This window comes from Lepus europaeus, chromosome 11 (genome assembly GCF_033115175.1).
Source record: "Lepus europaeus isolate LE1 chromosome 11, mLepTim1.pri, whole genome shotgun sequence".
NCBI classification, from domain to species: Eukaryota; Metazoa; Chordata; class Mammalia; order Lagomorpha; family Leporidae; genus Lepus; species Lepus europaeus.
Window position 1 is genome coordinate 21,723,831 of NC_084837.1, and position 26,849 is coordinate 21,750,679.

The 26,849-nt window shown below is 45.9% G+C and overlaps 1 protein-coding gene across 1 annotated transcript in view; it reads right to left on the reverse strand.

The window, feature by feature from the left end:
* Positions 1 to 19,473, reverse strand: part of CGRRF1 (cell growth regulator with ring finger domain 1) — a 34,538-nt gene extending 15,065 nt beyond the window's left edge. Inside the window, exons 1-4 of the mRNA XM_062205099.1 lie at positions 19,202 to 19,473; positions 7,807 to 7,946; positions 1,467 to 1,644; positions 1,177 to 1,324 (exon numbers count right to left, since the gene is read on the reverse strand). Of these exons, the coding sequence (XP_062061083.1) occupies positions 1,177 to 1,324; positions 1,467 to 1,644; positions 7,807 to 7,946; positions 19,202 to 19,305 (570 nt within the window). The 5' untranslated portion in view covers positions 19,306 to 19,473. The remainder of the gene's footprint in view (positions 1 to 1,176; positions 1,325 to 1,466; positions 1,645 to 7,806; positions 7,947 to 19,201) is intronic.
* Positions 19,474 to 26,849: the final 7,376 nt, after the last annotated feature.

Below are 26,849 nucleotides of genomic sequence, written 5' to 3' on the forward strand. Positions count from 1 at the left end.
CCATTAAGCTGGGTGGTAAATATGCCATCTTAAGTGTTAAAGCAATAATACAGGTAGGATTAAGTGTTAAAAGGACCATATAAATAAGATCAAGTGCCTGGTAATAATAATAGAATTAAAAAGGAGCGACTGTTCCAACATGGGAAGCAGTCCACACAACAGATTCATAGAATGACAATCGCTTTAAACAGCACTCTGACCTCAGAATCAGCCCTTAAGGCATTCTGGTCTGGCTGAAAAAGCCCATGAGAGCATTTCAGGCATGGAAAGCCAAGACACTGTGGCAAAAAAAAAAAGAAATATCCCACATGAAGATCTCTGTGGGTGAGATCCCAGTGGAAAGAAGTGGCCATCAAAGAAGGATGTACTTTTTATCTGAAGGGAGAAGAGAACTTCCACTTTGCTAATGGCATTGTCTAAATACTGATGGAGATTGTAGATTCAAAAGGCTTGCATAGCCTTGGCAGCTCATGTCAAGAACCTTGGTTGATCACTGATACCATACATAAAAAGAGTATTAATTGTTAAATTATCAGCAGGAGTCACTGTGTACTTACTTCCCATGCAGGACCCCTGTCCTCAATGAGCTGTATTATGAGAATTAACTGTAAAACTTGTTCTCAAACAGTTCTTTTGTGTATGTGTGCAAATCGTTGAAATCTTTACTTGGTATAGAGTTGGTCTTTTGTGTATAAAGTTAATTAAAAATGATTCTTAACGGAGAATGGGACTGAGAATGGGAGAGGGAGGAGGAGGCAGGGTGGGAGGGTGGGTATGGTGGGAAGAATAACTATATTTCTAAAGCTGTACTTATGAAATTTGTATTCCTTAAATAAAAGGTTTCTTTGGGGAAAATAAAAATAAATAAACATGCTTCTCAACAGCATTTTGTCTATGTAGCAAACATGACAGATGTGGAATTTATGACATTATCTTAAATCAACCAAAACCTTTCTTTTATTTTCTAAATAGTTATATTTTTGTGACTCATAAGGCACTATTACACATGTAATAATCATGTTAGGTATATATCCTTTGTTTTCCTTTTTCAAGAAAAATGTGTCCAGACCAAATGCATATCTTCAGAAATGAAAACCTTTTCCATTTTGCCAAATAATTAAGAACCAACATTCAAACCATGTGAAGACAATGCTCTCAGAATTGTAAATTACTTACGATGTCATAAATTTCTCGGTCATCCTTGTCAGCTAAGGTCAACAATGCTACAAGTGGATAGCGAGATCTGGGCACTGCACCAAAGTCTTCAATTTTAGTGTCTTTTGGTAACTGACAATATATTTCTTCTTTGCTGTCCTTTTTAATACTTTTTGAAAATGTAAAGGAAAATTGCCAAGATGGTCAAAATAAAAACAATTTTAAAAAAGGATCAATAACTAAGCAACATTTGCTGTATCCATAAAAATCTGATTTTAATGTGCTAACGGGCATAGCAGATAGAAGGATACAAATACTGTTCTTGATACAGATATTCGCTATACAGAGCATCTTCTAAAGCTTGGGGGGTGCTTATTCTGAAGCAGTAAACGTGCTTCTGCAGGGCTTCATATAACTTCTGAACACTGCACCCCCAGTAGCAGGTAAGGTGGCTATCTTCAAGGCAATCTGTTGTCAAGGTTAGGCCAGCTGCAGAAAACAAACCAGAAACAGAATGGAAATTACCTAGTATAACTGAGTACAATGACACAGGGTGCATAACAAAAGTTTCCTTCTGGAAGCTGGCCAGGCTGCTGGCAATTAATGGAACTTGTTATAAGGTAGGTATCTATAAAGGGTGGAACTGGCCTCTACTACAACAAGAGAAATAAAATCTCAGGGTCTACATGACTTTGGGGTGTTACCAGTCAACTCCTCACTACTTATCCATCTAAGCTTAGAAATTATCAATTTAATTTTTCTCTTTTGGCAACTCAAGGCTTTCTCCACTCTAATGGTGTAAATAACTCTAACTACAAGAAATGGTGCAGCAGGGGAGAGCTGTCTCCAAAACCAGATATACACAACCCATAGCGTCTAGAAGACTTTACTGGAGTAAGAAAAAAGAGTGAAAAGAGTGACCTTTACTGATGTTAATATGCAACAGGACTATGCACTCTTGTCATACAGCGAATGTGTCCTGTAATTTGCAAAATATCCTGAGGAGCGAGTAGGGATTCCAAAACACAGAGGGTTTAATAGTAATATTCCTGTTCATCTGTTTTTGTTCAACATAAGAAAAGATAATGCAATTCAAAAGGACCTAAGTGGATATATAAAGTATAACGGACATACAAACTGTATTATACAGCTTTTTCTTCTGTAACACTTACACAGGACTTACTATATGGTTTTCCCCCCTCAACAGTGGCAGTTGTAACAATATCAAGTTCAAGGGTAGTGACATCCAAGGGCTCATACCGCTGGCTGTGCAAGCTGCAACATTCAGCAGTGTACCAGACTTGACCAAAGGGCAGTTTTGATGGCTGTTCTTGGCTGAACAGTCATGGTCTCTTATTCTGGCTCTCTGTACTTAGTAGCAATTCTTTAAATGACTCAGTAGCTTTTTTTTTTTTTTTTTTTTTTTTTTTTGACAGGCAGAGTGGACAGTGAGAGAGAGAGACAGAGAGAAAGGTCTTCCTTTGCCGTTGGTTCACCCTCTAATGGCCGCCGCGGTAGCGCGCTGCGGCCGGCGCACCGCGCTGTTCCGATGGCAGGAGCCAGGTGCTTATCCTGGTCTCCCCTGGGGTGCAGAGCCCAAACACTTGGGCCATCCTCCACTGCACTCCCTGGCCACAGCAGAGAGCTGGCCTGGAAGAGGGGCAACCGGGACAGGATCGGTGCCCCGACCGGGACTAGAACCCGGTGTGCCGGCGCCGCAAGGCGGAGGATTAGCCTGTTGAGCCACGGCGCTGGCCTCAGTAGCTTTTTATTACAGTTGTTTCTGTTGCGTGCTGATAGGAATTCTGATTGCTACATTACTTGTTTTTAAAAATGTGGTCAAGAGCAGGTGTTAAAGAAGATACATAAATACAAGCAGATGCTTGAATTTTAATTGGCAGGAATTTTGCATATAAATGAAGCAGAATTTGATTCTGAACTTCTTGATTCCAATCATCAGGTATTAATTCAAGAATGGAAAATTCCATTAGCTATTAAATAGCTGAAGAAAACATTCCATTTATATAATGTATGCATACACACACACACACAATCATAGATATTTTTCTCAATGTCATCGTAGAACCATACAACGTGAGGCAAGAGAAAAAAGTTGTAAACAGAAGTAGATAGGAGGGGTCAGTGCTGTGGCATAGTGGGTAAAGCTGCCACCTGCAGTGCCGGCATCCCATATGGGCGCCAGTTCAAGTCCCAGCTGCTCTACTTCCAATCCAGCTCTCTGCTATGGCCTGGGAAAGCAGTGGAGGATGGCCCAAGTCCTTGGGCCCCTGCACCGGCATGGGAAATCCAGAAGAAGCTCCTGGCTCCTGGCTTTGGATCGGCGCAGCTCCTGCCATTGTGGGCAACTGAGGAGTGAACCAGCAGATGGAAGACTCTCTTTCTCTCCTCCTCTCTCTGTGTAACTCTGAATTTCAAGAAAAACAAATAAATCTTTAAAAAAAAAAAAAAAAGAAGTAGATAGGAAAGAGTAAACTAGAAAAAGCTCCTGAAAAAAAGTGGAAAAAGAAAACCCCCAAAATAATCTCTTAATATTCTTGTATTACTGGAAGATATATGGAAAGATGTATGAATAAGGCTATTAACTATAGCACTAGTTATCATAGCAAAATGCTGGAATGAACCCAAATGACTAGGAAGAGGAGATGAAATGAGTACTATGCAGCTATTAAAAAAGCGTGAGCCAAGGTAGGCATCTGGTAAGCAGTTAAGATATCCCCTGGGATGCATGCATCCTATACTGGAGTACCTGGATCTGAGTCCAGTCTCTGCTTCTGATTCTAGCTCCCTGCTAACACACACTCTGGAAGGCAATAGATGATGCTTCAAGTAGCAGGTTCCTGCCACCCATGTGGCAGACCAGGATGGAGTTTCTGGCTCCTTGCTTTGGCCTGATTTAGTTCTAGCTGTTATGGGTACCTGGGGGAATGAACTAGCAGACAGAAGATTTCTCTCGCTCTCTTTCTCTCCATCTCTCCCTTTCCTTCTCAAATTAATTAAAATCCATAAACAGGGGCCGGCGCTGTGACACAGCAGGTTAAGCCTCCACCTGCAGTGCCAGCATCTCATATGGAGGTCAGTTCATGTCCCGGCTGCTCCTCTTCTGCTCTCTGTTATGGCCTGGGAAAGCAGTAGAGGACAGCCCAAGTGCTTGGGCCCCTGCACCCACATAGGAGACTTGGGAGAAACTCCTTGCTTCTGGCTTCAGATCAGTCCAGCTCTGGCTGTTGTGGCCATTTGGGGAGTGAACCAGCAGATGGAAGATCTCTCTCTCTCTCTCTGCCTCTCTGTAACTCTACCTTTCAAATAAATAAATCTTTTTTCAAAAAAAGAAACCAACTCGCAGAACACATAAAACTACTGAATTAATTTGCCAACAGAAAAGAATCGGAGTTCCAGAGGTCAGCACTGTGTTTACAGACTTTGCAGGCTTGACTAAAAAGGGGAGAGCATCAGAGACCACTATCCCTAGAAAGTAACAAAATGTTAATATGTCTCTGAAATTAATATTAGAAATTAGTGAAAAAGAACCATTGAATCTACGAAATTCTACTTTCACAAACTCTCCCATTACCTAAAGGGAGAAGAGAATGTATTGATTGACCCTACCAGAAGTTGCTTCAAATAGTCCCATGCAAAACTACTCTTTTTAGTTTTCCTCCAGCCTCCTGCAATGAAAGTTCTCATTTTCATATTTTCTTAGTCTGAAAATTCAGTGCTCACACCAAACCATCTTTCTTCAATAGCAGTAGCAGAATTGAAACAGTTGTAAACCAGGACATTTGGAATCAAAATTAAGTGAAGCAGCCTGAGTGGATTTCGCTCAACCTGTCCTTGCCCTGCTGCAAGGGCAAAGAAAGCAAAGGTAACAGACACTGTGCAAAGGTAAGCACTATGTGTCAAATGTGTTGAGCCATTTAAAAAGAGAGAGAAACAACAGAGCACAATCTAGAGGATTCTAGATTCTAGAATCTAGAGGAAGAATCCAGAGAGGAAATGACTTAAAAGGAGCCCAAGAATGAAGACCATCAAGCCCGAGTACTGGGAGATGGAAATCCAGGTTGTACACTGGAAAGGCGATTCACAAACTACTCCAAAATACCAGTGTGTTTTCCTACGTGGCCCTCTTGCTTTATGTTAGCTCTTACCATGGTGATCAAGCTAAAATACAGGGAACTGTTTACAAAAGGACAATGGAATTCCTGAACCAAATTAATTCAACACATCTAATGTGTGTAACTGAGGACCTGCTTTCGGCATCACTAACGCCTCTATACTGGGAACACAGAAACACAAATCTAAATACAACATCAGTTCACAATGACCATAAATGCCAACAACCCAGCCCTAGCAAACTCAGCTAAATGACTAAGAGCAAAACAGATTCTCTGATTCACTGTCAAGTTAAATCAGGTTTTCAGATGCTCTTTCTTATTCCTCTATTTTGTGTCAGACACTTTGAATACAATGGTGGAAAAATTCTGGATTTTTAATCTATCTGCATATAAAAAAAATAATTGTTTAAATGTCTCAACTATTGTCACAATATTATTTCACTGTTCTACATGCACATCTTTAAAAAGTTATTTATTTGAAAGACAAAAGTGATAGAGAGAGAGGGAAAGACACAGAGAGAGGACTTGTATCTACAGGTTCACTGCCCCAATGGCCACAATGGCTGGGGCTGGGCCAGGCAGAAACCAGCAGCCAAGAGCTTCTTTGAGGTCACCCACATGGGTACAGGGGCCCAAGCACAAACTACTTACTGCATCTCTCACTGCTTTCCCAGGAGCATTAGAAGCTAGATATGAAGCAGAACAGCCAGGTCTCTAACTGGAGCCCGTATGGGATGCTGGCATTGCAGCGGCAGCTGAACCTGCTACACCACAACCACAGCCCCAGCCGCAGATAAATAAATAAATACATGTATATGTATATATATGTATGTATACCTGCAATGTGAACAAGAGTAAAGGGGACAGGTGTCAGCCTAAAATCTTTAAAGGACTACAAAACTGGACCTAGAACTGCCTCCTCTGTTACCTCTGCTGAATTGTCACAAAAACACTTCAATGTCCCAAAGTGCAAAACTCAATTCATTCCCTCTCTTCCAAAACCTGCTGCTCCTCCTGGTCTCCTTATCTCAGCAAAGGGATCTGCCTGTGGAGGAGCCGAGTAAAGAAGCTCAGGTCTTCCGAGACACCTCTCCCTCACCTGTCCTACCCTGTGTTTAATCTGCACAAGCTACTATTGCTTCTCCAGTGTGCTTACTACCTATCTCTCAGCCATCACCGGACTTGGTTCACATCCCTCTTCTCCCTACAATTTTCCATAAACCAAGAAGTAAACACCTACTTATCTCTCAAGATGCTCTACTCAAAAATAATTAATTAATTTACAAAAGGGGCTGTCACGGCAGGTTAAGGTGTTGTAACTCTTGCACCAGATACCAGCCGGTCGGAATCCTGGCTGCTCCATTTCCAACCCAGTTTCCTGCTAACACATCCCATGGGGGAGACCAAGACAGTGTTCCTGGCTCCTAGCTTTGGCCTGACCCAGACCAGCTATTTGGGGAATAACCAACAAATGGAAGAGTGCTCTGTCACTGTGCCTTTCAAATAAATAAGTCTTTTTAAAATATAAAAATTAGGAGCAGGCGCTGTGGTGCAGCGGGTGAAAGCCCTGGCCTGAAGTGCCAGCATCCCATATGGGTGCCGATTCAAGACCCGGCTGCTCCTCTTCCAATCCAGCTCTCTGCTGTGGCCTGAGAAAGCAGTAGAAGATGGCCCAAATCCTTGGGCCCCTGCACCCATGTGGGAGACCCAGAAGAAGCTCCTGGCTCCTGGCTTTGGATAGATGCAGCTCTAGCCATTGCGGCCATCTGGGGAGTGAACCAGCAGATGGAAGACCTCTCCTCTCTCTTTGTCTCTCCTTCTCTGTGTAACTCTGTCTTTCAAATAAATAAAATAAATCTTTAAAAAGAAAAAATAAAAAAAAGTAAGAAATAAGAAAAAGAAAAATAAGAAAGACTTAGCATATGCTTCTTAATGACGCTTTTCCAGAACGTCTCAGCACCTTAATAATGTAACCATTTCTTTCTTTATAATTCACTCTGGCGGCTCCCAGGTGGTCCTGCAGAAAATTTATTCTTCCAAGTAAACAATTAAAGTACAGAGATAAACACCTGCCACCTACGATTACCATCTACAAAAGATACCATCCTATAGCAAAACAATCTATAGCAAAATACCATGATTTCAGATTAAGAGACAGCTGTTCTTCAGAGACTTTCCACCGCCTGCATTTAGTCCTAGCACCCCATTTCTCACTGTACTGGAGACCAAGGAAAACAGCAGTGTCCAGAGAGACTTCTCTCATCCACTCCTGGAATATTTTGTTTTTCTCCTTTGTGTACATAACTGTCTCTATTTACTAGCTGATAAATTCCTTGGGAGCAAAGTTTTGTGAATTCTTAATCTTTGTGTCTATAATATGCAGTCCAGTACCTGGAATAAAATACATGCCAATAAATGTTAGTTAAAAGACCTACTGAAGAAGAAGCCATAGAGAAAGAAAATAAAGGCAAAAAGAAGGGCTATAGTGAGAAAAAAGCTTTGGGAAACAGTCACCAACTTGTAATGGAAGCTGAAGATGGATTAGTGATCTCTAAGCCAAAAGGATTCTTGACTTGTCTCATTTGCTTTTTGAAAACTCTTGTGCTGAACTGGGTCTCTTCTGAGTTTCTCAGAATTACTGGCACATCCCAGCCAAACCTGGAGAAAGGCAAAAACAAAATAAAACATTAATTTGTAACAAATGTTGAAGCTTTACTCCATATGTAGAGTAGTCATTAGACATTCCTTACCGTAAATGTCAGAAAAAACGGCCAAGTAACTCAATCTACATTCTTTTGCAGGATTCGTCTAGAATTAAGGGAGCAGTCCCATGAAATTGCAAGACCACTGGTCAGCTGGCTGAACTGAACATGCTCTTGAAAACAGGCAGATGATTAACCTACTACACCACAGCACTGGCTCCAATTTTATTGAATTTTTTGAAAAGTACACATAACAAATATATATCCCATAGACATACTACTCAAAATGATCTTTGGAACAAGAGAATTTTTAGGATGCCAAATATAACCATACATTTATATATTTTCTACTTTAAAATTTCATGTAAGATAACCCTGACAATGCACACTGAACAGACCTCAAAGGGAAAATGAAAGGGACTAAACTTGATTCTCAGTAAAATTAAAAACTAGCTGTTTACTGAATTTAAATAAAATAACCTAAAATGAATGCACACAGGTTAAAGTAGGAGACTTCAGTTAAATATGGAACACTCAGAGCTGGCGTCATGGCTCACTTGGTTAATCCTCCGCCTGCGGCGCAGGCATCCCATATGGGCGCCGGGTTCTAGTCCCGGTTGCTGCTCTTCCAGTCCAGCTCTCTGCTATGGCATGGGAGTGCAGTGGAGGATGGCCCAGATGCTTGGGTCCTGCACCTGCATGGGAGACCAGGAGGAAGCACCTGGCTCCTGGCTTCAGATCGGCATAGCGCCAGCCGTGGCGGCCATTTGGGGGGTGAACCAACGGAAGGAAGACCTTTCTGTCTGTTTCTCTTTCTCACTAACTCTATCTGTCAAATAAATAAATAAGGAACACTTAGGTTCACATTTGATAATGTTTACTTCTTCCAAACACAACAAAATGATCAACAAAAATATAAAAAGAGAAGTAAAAAAGACACTGCTGAAATGAGTAAACAAACTGGCATGTCTGTATGTAAACAAAGGAGTAGTAGCACACAGCACTGAAAAGGAAAAACTTACTGCAGCAGCCACATGGATAAATCTCAAAAACACGCTGTGCAACCCTTATATAAAAGAGTACATGATGTACGATTCTGTTATAAGGAATTTGAGACAGGCAAACTAATCTTTAAAAACAAAAAAACACAGCGAGACAGAACAACGGTTGCTTCCGGAAGCGCAGGAGTAGGCATTGAGGGCATGGGTATAAGTTTACTTCCCTCATGGATGGTAATGTTCTGTATCTTGATAAAGGCTTGAGCTGTATAGGTGAAGTGCTTCAAAAGCACAGGCAAATGGTACATTCACAGTCTGCACATTTCAGTGTCTGTAGATACCACCTCAAAAGCAGAACTCTGGCTAACGGGATGTAATGCTTTAGTGCTTACGGATGAAGAGCTCAGCCTACTCTGAAGCCCAGCCTGGACTGAGGAGCACACACAAGGATGGGTGTATGGACAGATACGTGGTAAAGAAGTCACAGCAAAATGCTGATGGCAAAATGCAAGTGATGGGCAAACGTGAGGTCACTGTGCACTTCTCTCCAGGATTCTCTGATTAAAATCTTCTATAATAAAATCTTGGAAAAAGAGAAGACCTAGCTGGATTTAAGGACAAATACCTTTATGAGACTAAAAGGGAAAGAACAGAGTAATAAGTAAGGCTCATGATATGGTTCACTGGGTTCTGAGTCTGGTGGCAGGCAATGGCCACTAAGTCTTTGTTTAGTAAGGAGACTGACACGGGTTGTCCGCTCAAGACAAGGGCCATGGCCTGGTCTGCAACTTGAAACCAGGAGCTGGGATAGGCCAGTATCCACATGGGACAGAACTGTCACTCTTATGTGGTCCTGGACCAGGAGCCTAGGAATCTGGGTGTTGATGATCCCAAAATGGCTCAACCGTGAGGGTGAGGACAAAAGGGAAAAAGAACACAACAAAACAGAAAAACCTTCCACTAAAATTTAAGGTTACAAACTAAAACTTGAACACATACAAACAAATCTAATGCGGGAAGATAGCCAATAAAAGTAAAAAATGTAACAAAAATTTCACTCTAGAACAGTTGGATAAGACCATCCTGACACTGCCTAGTAAACACTCTCACAGATCATAATGTTTCTAAGTAACTTAACTGTGACTGAGAACCAAAGCTTGAGATATTTATAGGAATATGAAAATAGCCAGCATCCAATAACATAACATTTACAGTGTTTAGAATCCAATTAAAAAATTGACAGGCCTGCAAAGAAATCTAAGACACAGTGCCCACAATGAAGAGGAATTACTCTGTATAAAGCCAAAAAATTATACATGTCCTAGAATTAGCAAAGAAAGACATCAAAACACTTGCTATATTTCATATATTTAAAAAAGTAAGTAGGGGCCGGTGCCGTGGCTTAACAGGCTAATCCTTCGCCTTGCAGCGCCGGCACACCGGGTTCTAGTCCTGGTTGAGGCGCCGGATTCTATCCCGCTTGCCCCTCTTCCAGGCCAGCTCTCTGCTATGGCCCGGGAAGGCAGTGGAGGATGGCCCAAGTCCTTGGGCCCTGCACCCGCAAGGGAGACCAGGAGAAGCACCTGGCTCCTGGCTTCGGATCAGCACAATGCGCCATCTGCAGCGGCCATTGGAGGGTGAACCAACGGCAAAAAGGAAGACCTTTCTCTCTGTCTCTCTCTCTCACTATCCACTCTGCCTGTCAAAAAAAAAAAAAAAAAAAAGCCGGCGCCGCGGCTCACTAGGCTAATCCTCCGCCTTGCGGCGCCGGCACACCGGGTTCTTGTCCCAGTCGGGGCACCGATCCTGTCCCGGTTGCCCCTCTTCCAGGCCAGCTCTCTGCTGTGGCCAGGGAGTGCAGTGGAGGATGGCCCAAGTCCTTGGGCCCTGCACCCCATGGGAGACCAGGAGAAGCACCTGGCTCCTGCCATCAGAACAGCACGGTGCGCCGGCCGCAGCGCGTCTACCGTGGCGGCCATTGGAGGGTGAACCAACGGCAAAAAGGAAGACCTTTCTCTCTGTCTCTCTCTACTGTCCACTCTGCCTGTCAAAAAAATAAAAAAAATAAAAAAAATAAAAGTAAGTAGGGGCCAGCACTGTGGCACAGTAGGCTAAGCCTCTGCCTGTGGCCGCCAGCATCCCATATTAGTGCTGGTTCATGGCTCAGCTGCTCCACTTCCGGTCCAGCTCTCTGCTATGGCCTGGGAAAGCAGTGGAGGATGGCCCCAGTCCTTGGGCCCCTGCACCCACAGGGGAAACAGGAAAGAAGCCTTTGGCTCCTGGCTTTGGATTAGCCCAGCTCCAGCCATTGTGGCCATTTGGGGAGTGAATCAGCCGAAGGAAGACCTTTCTCTCTTGTCTCTCCCTCTGTCTATAACTCTACCTCTTAAATAAATAAATAAAATCTTAAAAATGTAAGTAAAGATTTAGCATATGACAGACATGGAAGATATAAATAAGGTGAAGACCCATTTCTAGAAATGAAAAACACACAGGATAGGAATAATTGCCGATTAGACACTACAGGACAAAAGATTAGTAAACTTGAAGACAACACAATAAAAAGTATCCAAAATGAAACATAAAGAGGGAAAAAGAAGAAAAAACAAAAATCAGAAAACATCAGTGGCCCAAAGCACAGCTTCAAGCAGTTGCCATACACAAAACACTCTGTCTGCAGAGTGGCAGAGGACAGATAAAGAACTGAAACACATAATAACCAACGATTTCCCAAATCTGTTGAAAAAGAGAAATTCACAGACCAAGAATCTCAATGAACCCCATGCACAAGAAGCAAATAAAATTACACTAAGGCACAAATAACCAACTGATTAAACCTAAGTAATGCAGAGAAAAATCTTAGAAGTAGCCAGTAAGAAAAGATACACTACATACAGAAAAAGACAGACAAAGATGACAGTACTGGGGCCGGCGCTAAGGCACCGGCATCTCATGTGGGTGCCAGTTCTGGTCCTGGCTGCTCCTCTTCCAATCCAGCTCTCTGCTATGGCCTGGAAAAACAGTAGAAGATAGCTGGCGCCGTGGCTCAACAGGCCAATCCTCCGCCTTGCGGCGCCAGCACACCAGGTTCTAGTCCCGGTTGGGGCGCCGGATTCTGTCCCGGTTGCTCCTCTTCCAGGCCAGCTCTCTGCTATGGCCCGGGAAGGCAGTGGAGGATGGCCCAAGTGCTTGGGCCCTGCACCCCATGGGAGACCAGGATAAGTACCTGGCTCCTGCCTTCGGATCAGCGCGGTGCACCGGCCGCGGCGGCCATTGGAGGGTGAACCAACGGCAAAGGAAGACCTTTCTCTCTGTTTCTCTCTCTCTCTATCCACTCTGCCTGTCAAAAAAATAAAAATAAAAACTTTTAAAAAAAAAAAAAGAAAAACAGTAGAAGATGGCCCAAGACCTTGGGCTCCTGCACCCACAAGGAAGACCCGGAGGAAGCTCCTGGCTCCTGGCTTCGGTTTGGCACAGCTCCAGCTGTTGTGACCATCTGGGAAGTGAACCAGTGGATGGAGGGCCTCTCTCTCTCTCTCCTCTCTCTCTCTCTCATTCCTGTGTAACTATGACTTTCAAATAAATAAATAAATCTTTAAAAAAAAAAAAAAGATGACAGTATTTATTATCAGAAGTAATGAAAGTCAGCATATCTTCAAAAAGCAAAAAGGAAAAATAACATCCAATCCGTATTTTGCAAAAAGCAGAAACAAGAAATATTTAAAGCAGTCTTCTGAAAGGAATGAAAATGATACCAAATGGAAATCTGGGTTGATAAAAAGAAATGAGTAACACTGAAATGGTAACTCTGTAGGGAAATAAGTTTTCCTTATTTAAATCTCTTTATTACTTGAGAGGTATACTACAGATCCTAGAGCAATGACTAAAAAATATTATTGCTAATAAACCAACAAAGCCACTAAAATGAAATCACGGGGCCGACACTCTGGCATAACAGGTAAAGCCGCCTGCTGCAGTACCAGCATCCTATGTGGGCGCTGGTTTGAGTCCTGGCTGCTCCACTTCTGGTCCAGCTCCCTGCTGGCATGCCTGGAAGAGCAATGGAAGATGGCCCAAGTCCTTGGGCCCCTGCACCTGTGTGGGAGACCCAGAGGAAGCTCCTGGTTCCTGTTTTCAGATCAGCCCAGCTCCAGCCTTTGCGGCCATCTGCGGTGTGAACCAGAGGATGGAAGACCTCTCACTCTTTCTCTGCCTCTGCCTCTCTGTAACTCTGCCTTTAAATAAATTAATAAATCTTTTTAAAAAATAGAATCAGATAAAATACTTTAACATTAAAGGAAGGCTGAACTCAAGGGAGAAAGAACAATGTACAGATAGGGCAAACAGCAGCAAAATGGTAGCTTTCAACTTTATCACATTAATAATCAGATCAAATGTAATTTGTTTAAACTCCCCAATTAAAAGACAAGGATTATCAGACTGGATAAAAATCTAAGATGTGTGGCCGGCGCTGTGGTGTAGCGAGTAAAGGCGCCACCTGCAGTGCCAGCATCCTATATGGGCGACAGTTCAAGTCCCAGCTGCTCCACTTCTGATCCAACTCTCTGTTAAGGCCTGGGAAAGCAGCGGAAGATGCTCCAAGTACTTGAGCCGCTGAACCCATGTGGGAGACCTGGAGGAAACTATATGCTGCAAACAACAAAATTATCTTAAACCTAAAGACAAAAATAGTTTACAAATAAAAGGATGGAAAAATGTATACCTGCCAACACTAATCAAAAGAAAGCTGGAATGGCTATATTAATATCAAAGTAGATCTCAAAAGATTTTTAAAAAGTCTTTTTAAATTAAAAAAAACAATTATTTGAGAGAGAGAGAGAGAGCTCTCCAATATGTTGGCCCACTCCCCAAATACTGGCAATAGCCAGGATTGGGCCAGGCCAAAGCTAAGAGCCAAGAACTCAAACCAATTTCCCACCTGGGTAGCAAGAACCCAAGTACTTTGACATCACCTCTGCCTCCCAGATTTGCACCAGTAGAAAGACAATGTCGGGAGTGGGGAGTGGAGTCAGGAATCAAAGCCAGGCACTCCAACATGGGAAACAGCACCACAACCAGCTACACAACTGCTAGGCCAAAAATCACTCTTCAGAGCAAACACGTTTACCATGCCATGCATTTCCCATGGAGCTGGCATCGTGGCACTGCTGGTAATGCTGCCACTGACATCCCATATTGGCACCCCTTCTAGTCCTGGCTGCTGCCCTTCTGATCCAGCTCCCTGCTGATGGCTAAGAAAGCACAAAATGGCCCAAGTGCTTGAGCCCCTGCACCCACATGGGAGACCGGGAAGAAGCTCCTGGCTCTGGCTTTGGTCTGGCCTAGCCCTGGCTGTTGAGGCAATGTGAGGAGTGAACCAGCAGATGAAGACCTCTGCCTGTCTCTCTCCCTCTCTCTCTGTAACTCTGCCTTTAAATAAATAAAATAAACTTAAGAGAGAAAGAGAGAAAAGGAGGGATGGAGTGAAAGAAAGAGAGAAAGGAAGAAAGAAAGAGGAAGGAGGGAAGGAAGGAAGGAAGAGAGGGAGGGAGGGAAGAGAAAAGAGAAGAAAGAAAATAAATCTAAAAAGAAATAAAGAGGGGCAGGTGGCACTGTGGCATAGGTTAAACATCCACCTGTTGTGCCAGCATCTCATGCGGGTGCAGTTCAAGTCCCGGGTGCTCCACTTCTGGTCCAGTTCCCTCTTAATGCACCTGAGAAAGCAGTAGAGAATGTCCCAAGTCCTTGGGCCCTTGCACCTGTGTGGGAGACCCTGAAGAAGCCCCTAGCTCCTTACTTTGGATTGGCCCAGCTCTAGCCCTTGCAGCCATTTTGGGAGTGAACCAGTGGATGGAAGACCTCTCTGTCTGTCTCTACTTCTGTCTGTAACTCTGTCTCTCAAGTAAATAAATCTTAAAAAAAAAAAGAAGGCCGGTGCCATGGCTCACTAGGCTAATCCTCTGCCTGGGTTCTAGTCCCGGTTGCTCCTCTTCCAGTCCAGCTCTCTGCTGTGGCCCGGTAGGGCAGTGGAGGATGGCCTAGGTCCTTGGACCCTGCACCCACATGGGAGACCAGGAGGAAGCACCTGGCCCCCAGCTTTGGATCAGCGCAGTGTGCCGGCCGTAGCGGCCACTTGGGGGGTAAACCAACGGAAAAAGGAAGACCTTTCTCTCTCTAACTCTGCCTGTCAAGAAAAAAAAAAGAAAGAAAGAACAAAGAAAAAAATTCTACTTCCCATTATCAAGGAGCTAAATAAATAACCAAACCAATGCCCCAGTCCTGTCTCTGAGGATTCTGTCTCCCCGTGCCCCGTTCCCCTGTTCTCCACCCCAGGATCTCATTCTTAGCAATAATAATATTTTTATCAGTCAAAAGACTGAAATCAAACCAGTTATTTCAACAGGAAGAACTTAATATTAAAAATGTTAAGCAGATGATGAACTGAAAGGGCAAAGGGGCCCTGGAGAACAAAGCAGCCGCGACAGCAGGGAGCAGCTCTCTGCTGGGACAAGGAGGCACTGCAGAACTCAGAGCCCTACTGCGCCTCAGAAATCCCCAGGAGGGGACGCAGATCAGAGGAAAGAATACAGGTGTCCTCCAGGAGGCTGCTTCCAGGAGCGGAAAACCACAAAGCCGGAGGCCGGAGTGGACCTCTCCGGCCGTGCTAAGATGGCCAAGAACATGCAGCCAACAGGCGGCAGGGAGGCCCCTCGTGCTCTTCTAGCCTTCTAGATGCCTGTCTCACAGAAGCCAAACAAGGGGCACGGTGGATTAGCGTTCATCTGCCCCAGGTCCCCAAAGCAGAGGGCAGGAGGGTGGTGTGAGGCTGAGAACAGCAGTGTACGGACCTGCAGCCAAGAGGAGGCAGGGGGTGGCTGCCGGCAGCGCCCCCATCGCCTGAACGCAGGAAGGATGGATGTGGCATGTGGGGCTCTTTGTGCACAATGACCGGCCCGTGCTACTGGAGCTCACGGAACACCACACAGTCAAGAAGAAACGCCATGCTGGCTTCCAGGCGCAGGAGTCTCTGCTGTGATTGTGATCCCGCCCCCTCTGCCCTCCCGCGAGATGAGGCAGACACAGAGAGCAGTGGGGAGAAGCAGTGGGAAAGAAATCACCCACAGCCATGACGGAGCAACCACAACAGAGAAACAGATGACCAAGACGGGTTATATTTGGGGAGGTTAAAAAAACTGACAAGGGTTGAAGAGCACGGGCGACTGATTTGTTTACCCTTCTGGCTGGGTACCATTAGATGTCTTTGTGAGATGCAGAGGACGTCCAAGTTTTCCTCTTTCTACTCAATAAATGTGTGGTCTCGGCTTAGATTTGCAAATAAACACAGTAAATAAGTTCCCCTATGTGGGCAGAGCTAACCCAGATGGGAAGAGCGGTTGGAATTATGCTCAAAATGACTCTTTAGGCTCAAATCAGGATGCACTTTCCTGGTCTTCCGGCCTCAGAAGTGCTTTGCCCAGTCTTCCAAAAATGCTACAATGACCTGGACTTCCACCTTTGCAAAAATTATACCCACGGGGCCGGCGCTGTGGCATAGTGAGTAAGGCCGCGGCCTGCAGCGCCAGCATCCTGCATGGATGCTGGTCTGAGTCCCGGCCGCTCCACTTCTGATCCAGCTCTCTGCTATGGCTGGGAAAGCAGAAGAAGATGGCCCAAATCCTTGGGCCCCTGCACTGGCATGAGACCCAGAAGTTCCTGGCTTCAGATTGGCCCAGCTCCGGCCATTGCAGCCATCTGGGGAGTGAACCAACGGATGGAAGACCTCTCTCTCTCTCTCTCTCTCTCTCTCTCTCTCTGCCTCTGCGTAACTGTGCCTTTCAAATAAATTAAATAAATATTTTTTTAAAAAAAATCATACACACAGAGTGACCAGGTAACCACTAGATATTCAAATTAAGTCTGAAACCTAATAGAGCCAAGATTTAAGTCAGTTCCAAGTCTCCTCTTACCCACAATAAACATGACATTCCTGAAAACCCTCCCCCACAGAGGTCAGTGTCATTATCAATAGAGTCCACTCATTTTCCTGTTCTCAAAGCTAGACACACAACAGAGATATCTAATTAGTTGGCCTATTAAAATAAAAATCTAATCATATAATGCAATTATTAACCAAGTAACTATATTCCTTATGGAAGGAATGGGATGCTTTAAGAGAATAATACTAACATTATGGTCATTTAAAACTCCTGTGTTAAGACTCCTTTTTTCTCTTGGGCAACACCTCCCTCATTCCAATTACAAACCCTCTTAAAATTAATAACAGCAATAAAATCTGTTGGGTCGAGAACAACAAACTGTGTAAGATTCATCTACATCTTCCTGCATCCACATGTAAGGGAGTTAACATGCTACAGCTGGGGGGTGGGGAGGAGCAGTGTGGAAATGTGAAAACCTGGGTTCGTTCCTAAATAAGTTATGTCTTTTCAGAAAATGACAAGAGCCTGTGTCCTTTCTTTACAGTCATGATAAACCAGGGGCCTTCAAAAAGTTCACGCCAAGTATGTTAAATGAAAAACCTATGCACAGACTTTGAATTTCTTTGTACCAAAATAGCTATCTTTTTTTTTTTTTGAAGATTTTATTTATTTATTTGAGAGGCAGAGTTACAGACAGAGAGAGGGAGACAGAGAAAAAGGTCTTTCATTCTGTGGTTCACTCCCCAAATGGCTGCAACGGCCAGAGCTGCGCCGATCCGAAGCCAGGAGCTTTTTCCAGGTCTCCCACTTGGGTGCAGGGGCTCAAGTGCTTGGGCCATTTTCTGCTGCCTTCCAAGGCCACAGTAGAGAGCTGGATCAGAAGTGGAGCAGCCGAGACTCAAACTGGCGCCCATATGGGATACCGGTGACGCAGACAGAGGATTAACCCACTGTGCCACAGCACCGGCCACCCTCCCCCCCCAATAGCGATCTTATAATTCCATTTTCCAGAAACTTTCTGAAATCCCCATCATGTGGGATCAATGGGTGTTTTAAAACTGATTTTAAGAAGCCTGGTGTAGGCATTAACATGGCCCCCTCTGCTCATACTGTCTGCTCTGAAATGCCTTTTCCACCACACACACGTTCATCTCTGGTTTTCAAATCACTCCTCCAAAACCCAGCTTAGGACTCCCCGCCCCCGCGGAGCCCTCTCGGACCTCTTTAGGCCGCCTGGAACCAGGGCTGGACGCATGGGGAGCCACCATCTTTTCTCAGGTGCCAGCGGCTGTATGTCCAGGTCTGCCCACAGGTGCGCCAGGGCTAGAACTGGCCGGGGGCGGGGCCGGGGGCGGGGCGGGGGCGGCGCTGTGGCGTAGCGGGTGAAGCCGCTGCCTGCAGTGCCCGCATCCAATACGGGCTCCAGTTCGAGTCCCTGTTGCTCCACTTCCGACCCCCGCTCTCTGCTATGGCCTGGAAAAGCAGTAGAAAATGGCCCAAGTCCTTGGGCCCCTGCACCCGCGTGCAGGCTCCTGGCTTCGGACCGGCTCAGCTCCGGCCGTTGCGGCCATCTGGGGAGTGCACAAGCGGATGGAAGACCAATCAATCTCTCTCTCTCTCTGTGTGTAACTCTGCCTTTCAAATAAAATAAATAAATCTTAAAAAAAAGAACTCCCGGGGATTATCTAACAGTCTTTCTCCTTGTCGGCAGCTCCACCCCTTAGAGTCTCTCCCAGCCCCTGAAATTGTCCTTTCAGAGTCCTATAGACTACGTGTGCCGGCAAAAGCGGTGGCATCTGTACAGAAACCATTCCACCCCCAAAGCTCAGTTACAAGTTCTGCGGCAGAGCGGAGAGCGAGTGCTCCGTCCAGGCCAGGAACACGAGCGCCGGCCCGGCTGGCCGCCCACCTCGGTGCGTGGTACCTCAGGGCGCCCGGCTCCCTGCGCACACCGCAGGCCTGGCGCGGGGCAGAAGCCTGCTGGACACTTGACCCCAGGCCAGTGCAGGCCCCTCCTTCTGGCTGCGTTCTCCCCTCTCAACAAAGCTGGGCCAAATGCCCGAATCCGGCCCGCAGCGGCGGGGCAGTGACACAGGTGCGGCGCTCACCCTGCTTCCCTCGCGAGGCGCGTCCCTGCCCTCGGCCCCGACTCCCCCGACGGGAGCAGGCGCCCCAGCCCCGCGGCCCCCGGACCCAGCGCGCTCGGCTGCCGGCCGCGACCCCCGTCCCGAGCTGTCCGCCCCTGCTTCCCCGGCCCCCAGCCCTGGGCCACTCACCATCCTAGCACCAAGCCGGTAGTCACGACAAAGCAGGTAAAGACCACCGCGATGTAGAAAAGCGGCGAGTATTCGTAGAGCGTCACCAGAAACACCGCAGCCATCAGGGTCTCCGGGACTGAACCGGCCTCCAGGTGCCCAGGCCAGCCCTGCCCGCCCGCCCGGCCGGGCTAAAAGCCACTACGGTACCCCGGAGCGGACAAACTTCATAGGTCCGCAATCGCCTGGGGTTCTCCGGAGCTAGGCGTCGGGGCAGCCTCCCGGGCAGCGGGAGCCCAAGTGCCAATCACGACGACGCCGGCAAGGCCCGCCACGCCCCTCCCGCTCCCGCCTCCAGGGATTGGCTTCGCGGAGGGGCGGGGTCCTGGCTCGCACCGCCCCCGACTTCCAAGATTGGGTACCCAGCCCGCGGCTTCTCGCCGGCCTGGCCCAGTGGTCGTCGAAGCGCCGCCGGCAAAGTCTAAGCAGAAGTTGAAGCCAGTTATGTTCGCGACTTTTGTGCAGATGCAGGTTTTCCGATGTCCGGGAGGGGCACAGTCCGAAAACCACGTGCCCTGTTCCTAAATTCCGAAACGCCCCATCTTAGAGCCTGGGCAGGCGGAGGACGGGCATCCTGGGTTCCACAAAGCCAAATAATCCCCTAGCTGTTCTTATTTTTTTTTTTTTCTAGGAGACTTAGAAATAAGCACAGTAAAAGCACAAAAAGGAGTCTACTCAACCAGTCTGCACGAGGCGCGTCCGTCTTTTCAGATTGGACTTCATCCTAGAGGAAAATCAAAATTGCTTTATCCAAAAATGCTCTTAGAAATAAAGCAATTTTCCTACACTCCCCTCTTTCTCGTATCTTCCTACACTCCTCAAATGAGAACTTTTTTATATTCCTTTTTAAAGGTAACAATTGCATTTTTCTTTTAATCACGCGCAAGTTTTTAAGTACAGAAAGTAGCTCAATGCGTTCCGTCTGCGGTTGACTCAGCCACACCAAGGTGGCCTCCCGGGAAGTCTCTCATTACACCTCACTGACTCCGCATTGCATGGTGCTTAGTCCTAAAGCCACACCCAGCTCCAGCAGAGATGGAGGAAATGTCTCCTTATTCTGAGTGGCAAAACCCTTTGCTACAAATCAGGGTTTTATTACAGAAGAAGAAAAGGAGAATGGCCGGTTAACTGAAGTCTGTGCCACACCCAAACCAATACAATTCCTGCTTGAGGAAGATGAGCTAAGCTTGTCCTGTGATTGCACATGTGACCGCTCAGCAGTGACCTCTGGAGCAATTCTGTCTGGGAAGTTTGCTTCTTCAGCACACGTTTAAGTTGACATATTTAATGAGCCCTGGATTGTTGGAAAATTTTTGATTACTAAAAATAAAACTGCAAGGAACTTCCTTAAGTTATGTTCTTAGGACAAACCACTAGGGAGGAACTTTGGTTCACATTTTTCAGACTTTGGAGAAACATTGCTTCTCAGAAATGTATCAGTTTGTACTCCCACTATGTCATTTAGTTTTGCCTTCATTTATTACTGTCACATACTGAAACTCTTGGCCAATCTGAGAAGTGATTTTATTGCAAAAACAAAAACAAAATTTCATAGTGAGGCAAAGATGTATGAATTCCCAAGTAGCCTTAAATATGTATATCTAATTTTGTTCCTTCCCCAAAATTCCACTAAGACTACAATAAAGATACTAAAAATAGAAATCAAAAACAAGAACAGGAAATAAAATAATTGCAGCAACAAATTGGAAAATGAGAAATCAGAGCAGTAAGGATAATTCACTAACCAGGCTGTGAAAGCCAAATCCCAAGCCAGCAGTGGAAAAACTGAGCCCCAACCTTATTTACACTAGAGATTTCTCAAAAACAACAGGAACTAACACAGAGCTAGCTTGTTTCAGAAAAACTGGGTATATGAGAAGAGACTGAAGGAACAAATCTGAGATTACCCAAAATGTAACTAGCAGGGGAATCTGTAAAGAAAAGTGGGGTCTTGGGTGGCCACGAGACATATGGACCTCCTTACCTCCTGGCAGGAGTGAGGTGTTCGTATGTGGGTTAAGCTAGACAAAGGCAACTCACAGCTAACCTATGTGCACCTGGACTTTCTCAAGTAATACAACATTCCAGGCATTAGATAAGAGACATTCCAAGGTCTGACCTGGCCAAATCGGCCTGGCATGTTATCATAATGACTTTGCTTATCCCACAGGGTTTGGGATGACAGTCAGGGTTACCGAAAGGGCAAGATGGCAGCTACCATAAAAATGGCTGTGGTCCTGTCAAGCTGGATCCCTACACAGCCTTTCTTATTTCTCACGTGGGTTATCTGCTACAGCTGAGGAAGCCTTTCAACTCTCAGCATGGTTTCTATCCAACCTATTTTGCACAATGCAGCCAAAAATGGGTTTTCATTGTGTACATTTCATTCCACTGCCAAAAATTCTTGATTTCCATGTTGTCTGAGTATTTCAAAAAGTTCATGGAAAACAGAATTAAAAGATTATTTTGGTGCAAAAAAAATTTCACAAGCCATCTGCATGTGACTACTTTTTAACTCTCATTTACTCATGAGAAATGTTTTCTGAGGGGCCAGCATTGTGGTGTAGTCGGTTAAGCTGCATCCTATGGGAGAGCCATTTCAAGTCTTGATTGGTCCACTTCTGATCCATCTCTCTGCTAACACACCCAGGAGAGCTCCAGGCCTGGACTTTGGCCTGGCCCAGTCCCAGGCACTGCAGCCATGCGGAGAGTCAATCAGCAGGTGGAAAATCTGTCTCAAGAAGGAGGTACTTTTCTCTGAAGGGAGGAGAGAACTGCCACTTTGATTATGGCCTTTTTCTAAATACCGATGCAGTTTGTGGACTCAAAAGGCTTCCATAGCCTGGGCAGCTCATGGCAAGAGCTTCGGGTAATCACTGAAGTCATAAATAAGAATGTCAATTATTAAATCAACAGCAGGAGTCACTGTGCACTTACTCCCCATGTAGGACTTCTGTCCTTAGTGTATTGTACTATGCCAATTAACGGTAAAACTAGTCTTCAAACAGTACTTTATGCTTTGTGTGTCTGTGTGGATGCAAATTGTGGAAATCTTTACTTAGTATTGAGCTGGTCTTCTGTATATAAAGTTAATTAAAAACGAATCTTAATGAAGAACGGAATGGGGAAAGGAGTAGGAGAGTGGGGATGGGAGGGCGGGTATTAGGGGAAGACCACTATAATCCTAAAGCTGTACCTAGGAAATTTGTATTCATTAAATAAATAAAAGATTTCTAAATAAAAAAAAGTCTCTCCCTCTCTCTAATTCTGCCTTTCAAATAAATATTTAAAAAAAGAAGAAAATGTTTAATACGTTCCAGGCATTATTGAAGGCATTAGGAATACATTACCAAAGAAAATATGGCACACTTTTTTTTTTTTAATGGGGCTTATTGGGCCGGCGCCGTGGCTTAACAGGCTAATCCTCCGCCTTGCGGCGCCGGCACACCGGGTTCTAGTCCCGGTTGGGGCGCCGGATTCTATCCCGGTTGCCCCTCTTCCAGGCCAGCTCTCTGCTATGGCCCGGGAAGGCAGTGGAGGATGGCCCAAGTGCTTGGGCCCTGCACCCCATGGGAGACCAGGAGAAGTACCTGGCTCCTGGCTTCGGATCAGCGCAATGCGCCAGCCGCAGCAGCCATTGGAGGGTGAACCAGTGGCAAAAAGGAAGACCTTTCTCTCTGTCTCTCTCTCTCTCACTATCCACTCTGCCTGTCAAAATAAATAAATTAAAATGGGGCTTATCACCTAACAGAAAAGCTAAAAATTATCCAAAGAATCTTGAACAAAACATAGAGGCAGAAATATGACAATGCTGCTAAGAAGAAGCGCACGGAGTCATGAGAGTTACCATGAGGAAATGGGGGAATGTCAGGTGGATCTCGGAAAGCCTCCCTGTAGAAATGGTGATTGAGATGAAGTCTGATGGGGAGAGGCTGACCACACAAAGTTCCAAGAGGAGAGCAAGAGCAGTTAGGGCAAAAGCTGCAGCACAGGCAAAGGCCCTAGGGTGGCAGAAACCAAACGCATTTGAGAAACTGAAAGGCTGGTTTGGCTAAAGTATGGAGAGTAAGGAGGAGCATGATAGAAGGTGAAGATGGAGAAATAGGTAGGGTCCAGACTACGCAGGAATCTTCACTTTAACTACTTAGATGTACTCTGAAAGCACCGAGGAGCCACTGCCATGCTTGTGAGGGGAATGGGGTGACAATCTGACTGCATTTTCAATCACTGTAGCTATTACATAGAAAACAGGTCAAGGAGAATATGAGTGAATTTAGGAATATCAATTAATAGATTCTTTCAAAAGGCCAAGCGAGACATATTGCTAAGCTCTGATTAGGATAGTAACAAGGACTTTTAATGAAGTGGAATATTAGTTATAAGTGGTTGCATCTGCTATAGAAAACTGACAATTAGAGTATCTTAATCAAGATAGAAGTTTCTCTCTCTCTCTCTCTCCCTCTCTCTCTCCCTCTCCCTCAAATCCAGAAGCAATTCATGCAGGTATAGTCTGGTGCTCTACATATGTAGTCTCCATTTCAAAGATCACCCCATGATCCAAGATGCTGCTCCAGCTCCAGCCATCATTCCATATTCCTGTGTTCAGGAAGAAGGGAAGGAAAATGAGACACCACTTTGTCTAAGGACACACCACACAACCCACTGGCCAAACCCGAGGATTGTACCCTTATTTAACTGCAAAATAGGCTGGAAAAATTCTTTGATCAAGGTAGTCATGAGCCTGGCTAAAAGTCATGGAATTCTATTACTTATAGGAGAAGGAGGAAGCATTTAAAAGAGTACTAAGAGTCTCTAACATATAAAGGACTCAAAGCTAGCTTGGGCCTGGGGCATGAGAAGAATGGATGTAGCTCCCATTCACTGCAGTTAGATTATAAATCCCCACTTTGTCACCATTCATCCCGGTTCTCCTTCCTCATCCCCTCCAACACTCATCTTAGCACTGCTGAACACCATTGTCCCAGCACCGTGTTGAAGGTGCCAAATGCCAGGCTTCTTCTTTCACAGAGGGGAAGCAAGCTGCTGGCTCCAATCGCTTCAGGTTCTCCAGTAGCCCACCTATGTGATGTCTCCATTACCGTCTCTGCCCCCTTTGGAGATCCCAGTGCAGAGTGGGAAGACAGAACCGGTGGTTATGATGGCTGTACTTACTCAAGCACCTCTCCCCCACCCCCCACTCCACTAGATCAGAAGTGGAAGACTTCCTTCCTTCCACCTCGGCAGGCACCTTCCTAGGTCACTGCCTCGGTTTCCCTACTACAGGATGTCAGTTACATGTCACTTTTACTATCACCAAAGTCTGGGTTTTGAGATCTTAATGGAGATTTAAAAATGTATAAAACCTCTCTTGATAGTGTCTGGCTTTTTCAAGATGACTGTGTCTCTTCAGAATAAAAAATCCTGCTTTAGAAGTCAAAAGCCATTTGCTTGCTTGCTTCCTTTATCTCATTCCTGACATCATAGTTCTATGTACCCTTTGAGGCAGATAGATACCTCTGGCTGACCAAGGAGAAGGTCCTGACCAAGGAGAAATGCAAAACCATTAACATTTTTTTTTCCACAGGCAGAGTTAGAGAGAGAGACAGAGAGAAAGGTCTTCCTTCCGTTGGTTCACCCCCCAAAATGGCTTCTACGGCTGGTGTGCTGCACCGATCCGAAGCCAGGAGTCAGGTGCTTCCTCCTGGCCTCCCACGCAGGTGCAGGGCCCAAGCACTTGGGCCATCCTCCCCTGCCCTCCCGGGCCACAGCAGAGAGCTGGACTGGAAGAGGAGCTGGGACTAGAACTTGGTGCCCATATGGGATGCCGGCGCCGCAGGTGGAGGATTAACCAAGTGAGCCAAGGCGCCCGCCCCATTAACATGTTTCTAAAAGTTATGTATTTCTCTCAGAGCTGCCAACACTTTCATTCAAATGGCCTTTCCGTACCCAACATTCTTAGAAGGGTGGATTTACCTCAATTGTGGAAATAGCATTAGGTAGGAATATAACAGGTATTATGACTTTGTTTCAAACTTTAAGACCATCATCATACAATGGAACTCAATGTGCGATGGGAGTATGATGCCACCGATGACAGGAACTGTGAAGAAGCGTTCAGTGCTTGGGCAGAACGTCACAGCATAAACCCTTTGCAGCTACTGAACTCCCAAGTCCCTCTAAGTAAAAAATGTTCATGGTCTTAGATGGTGGGCCGCCATCATCTGTATGTATATATGCTAAGCGCCAGGAGGCTACCTGAAACCTGCTCCAACTAAGCCCCAACTGATTATTGATTGAGTGTTTAGTCTGTGGCCCAAAACTTAAGACATTCATTATAACAGTGGTTCTCACTGGGGGGGATCCTCCCCTCAGCTGAACATTCGGCCACATCAGGGGTCCTTTTTGTTTTCTCTTATCTAAGATTTATTTTTATTTACTTGAAAGGCAGAGTTACAGAGAAATACACACACCTACACACACACACAGAGATCTTCCACTCCCCACATGGCCGCAATGGCCAGGGATGGGTCAGGCAGAAGCCAGGAGCCAGAAGCTTCTTCTGGGTCTCCCTTCTGGGTGCAGGGACCCAAGGACTTGGGCCACTTTCTGCTGCTTTCCTAGGCGCACTAGCAGGGAGCAGGGTTGGAAGTGGAGCAGCCAGGTTTCCAGCCAGCGCCCCCATATGGGATGCCAGCATCGCAGGCGGCACCTTTCCTGCTAAGCCACAGCGCTGGCCCTGGGGAGACCTTTCTGTTGTCACCTGAGAAGTGCTACTGCTCTCTACAGGGTAAGGAGGCCTGGGGGGCCGCCAAACATCCCCCAGGGCACAGCCCAGCCACAGCAAAGAGTTTTCTGACCCTAAATGGCAATATTGCTGAGGCGTGAAACCATGATGTCCAAAATTCTACTGGCCCCAGGCACTTCTCATCAAATCACTAGCTCATTCCACCTGGGTCCAAGCAATGTCTTCTGGTGGATTGCTACGACAACTTCCTAAATGCCTTCCTCACGTCTGTCTGCCTCTGCCCGCCACAATTTAGTCTCTGTTTCAGCATTTTTAATTTCAGATTTATGCACGGTAAGACTCACCACGTTTGATGTAGAGTTCTACGAATTTTAACATGCATGGGGATCACGTCACCGTCATCACCATCTGGGTACAGGATGGCAGCACGGTTGTCAAAGAGCAATTCGGCAGTGGCCGGAGAGAGCGCTCACTTACACACCCATCGTTCAGTCACAGCTCAGTTAACACAGACTACTGGGAGTACTGACCGAGTCCTAGCCGGCGGGGTTCCGGAGAGGGTACGGGGGAGCGAGGTGTGCCTAGATTTGAGGGTGATCAGATGGGCAAGGGAGGCTTTCCCATTTACCATGGAGATAACGGACTTAAATCTTTTCACCACGAATTCACTCTCAGAGCTTGAAGAGTTCAAAGTGACCGAGGCCTGGAGCGGGTTTTAAGGAGACGCCGTGAGAGCGTTCCTCACTTGCAGCCAGGGCATCGCCCACCCCCGGCCCAGAAGAGAAAGGCGCTCGCGTTCTGCATAATTTTGAGCCGCGCCGCCTGCCGTCCGCCGTCACGTGCCGGTGGCGGAGGCCGCGTTGA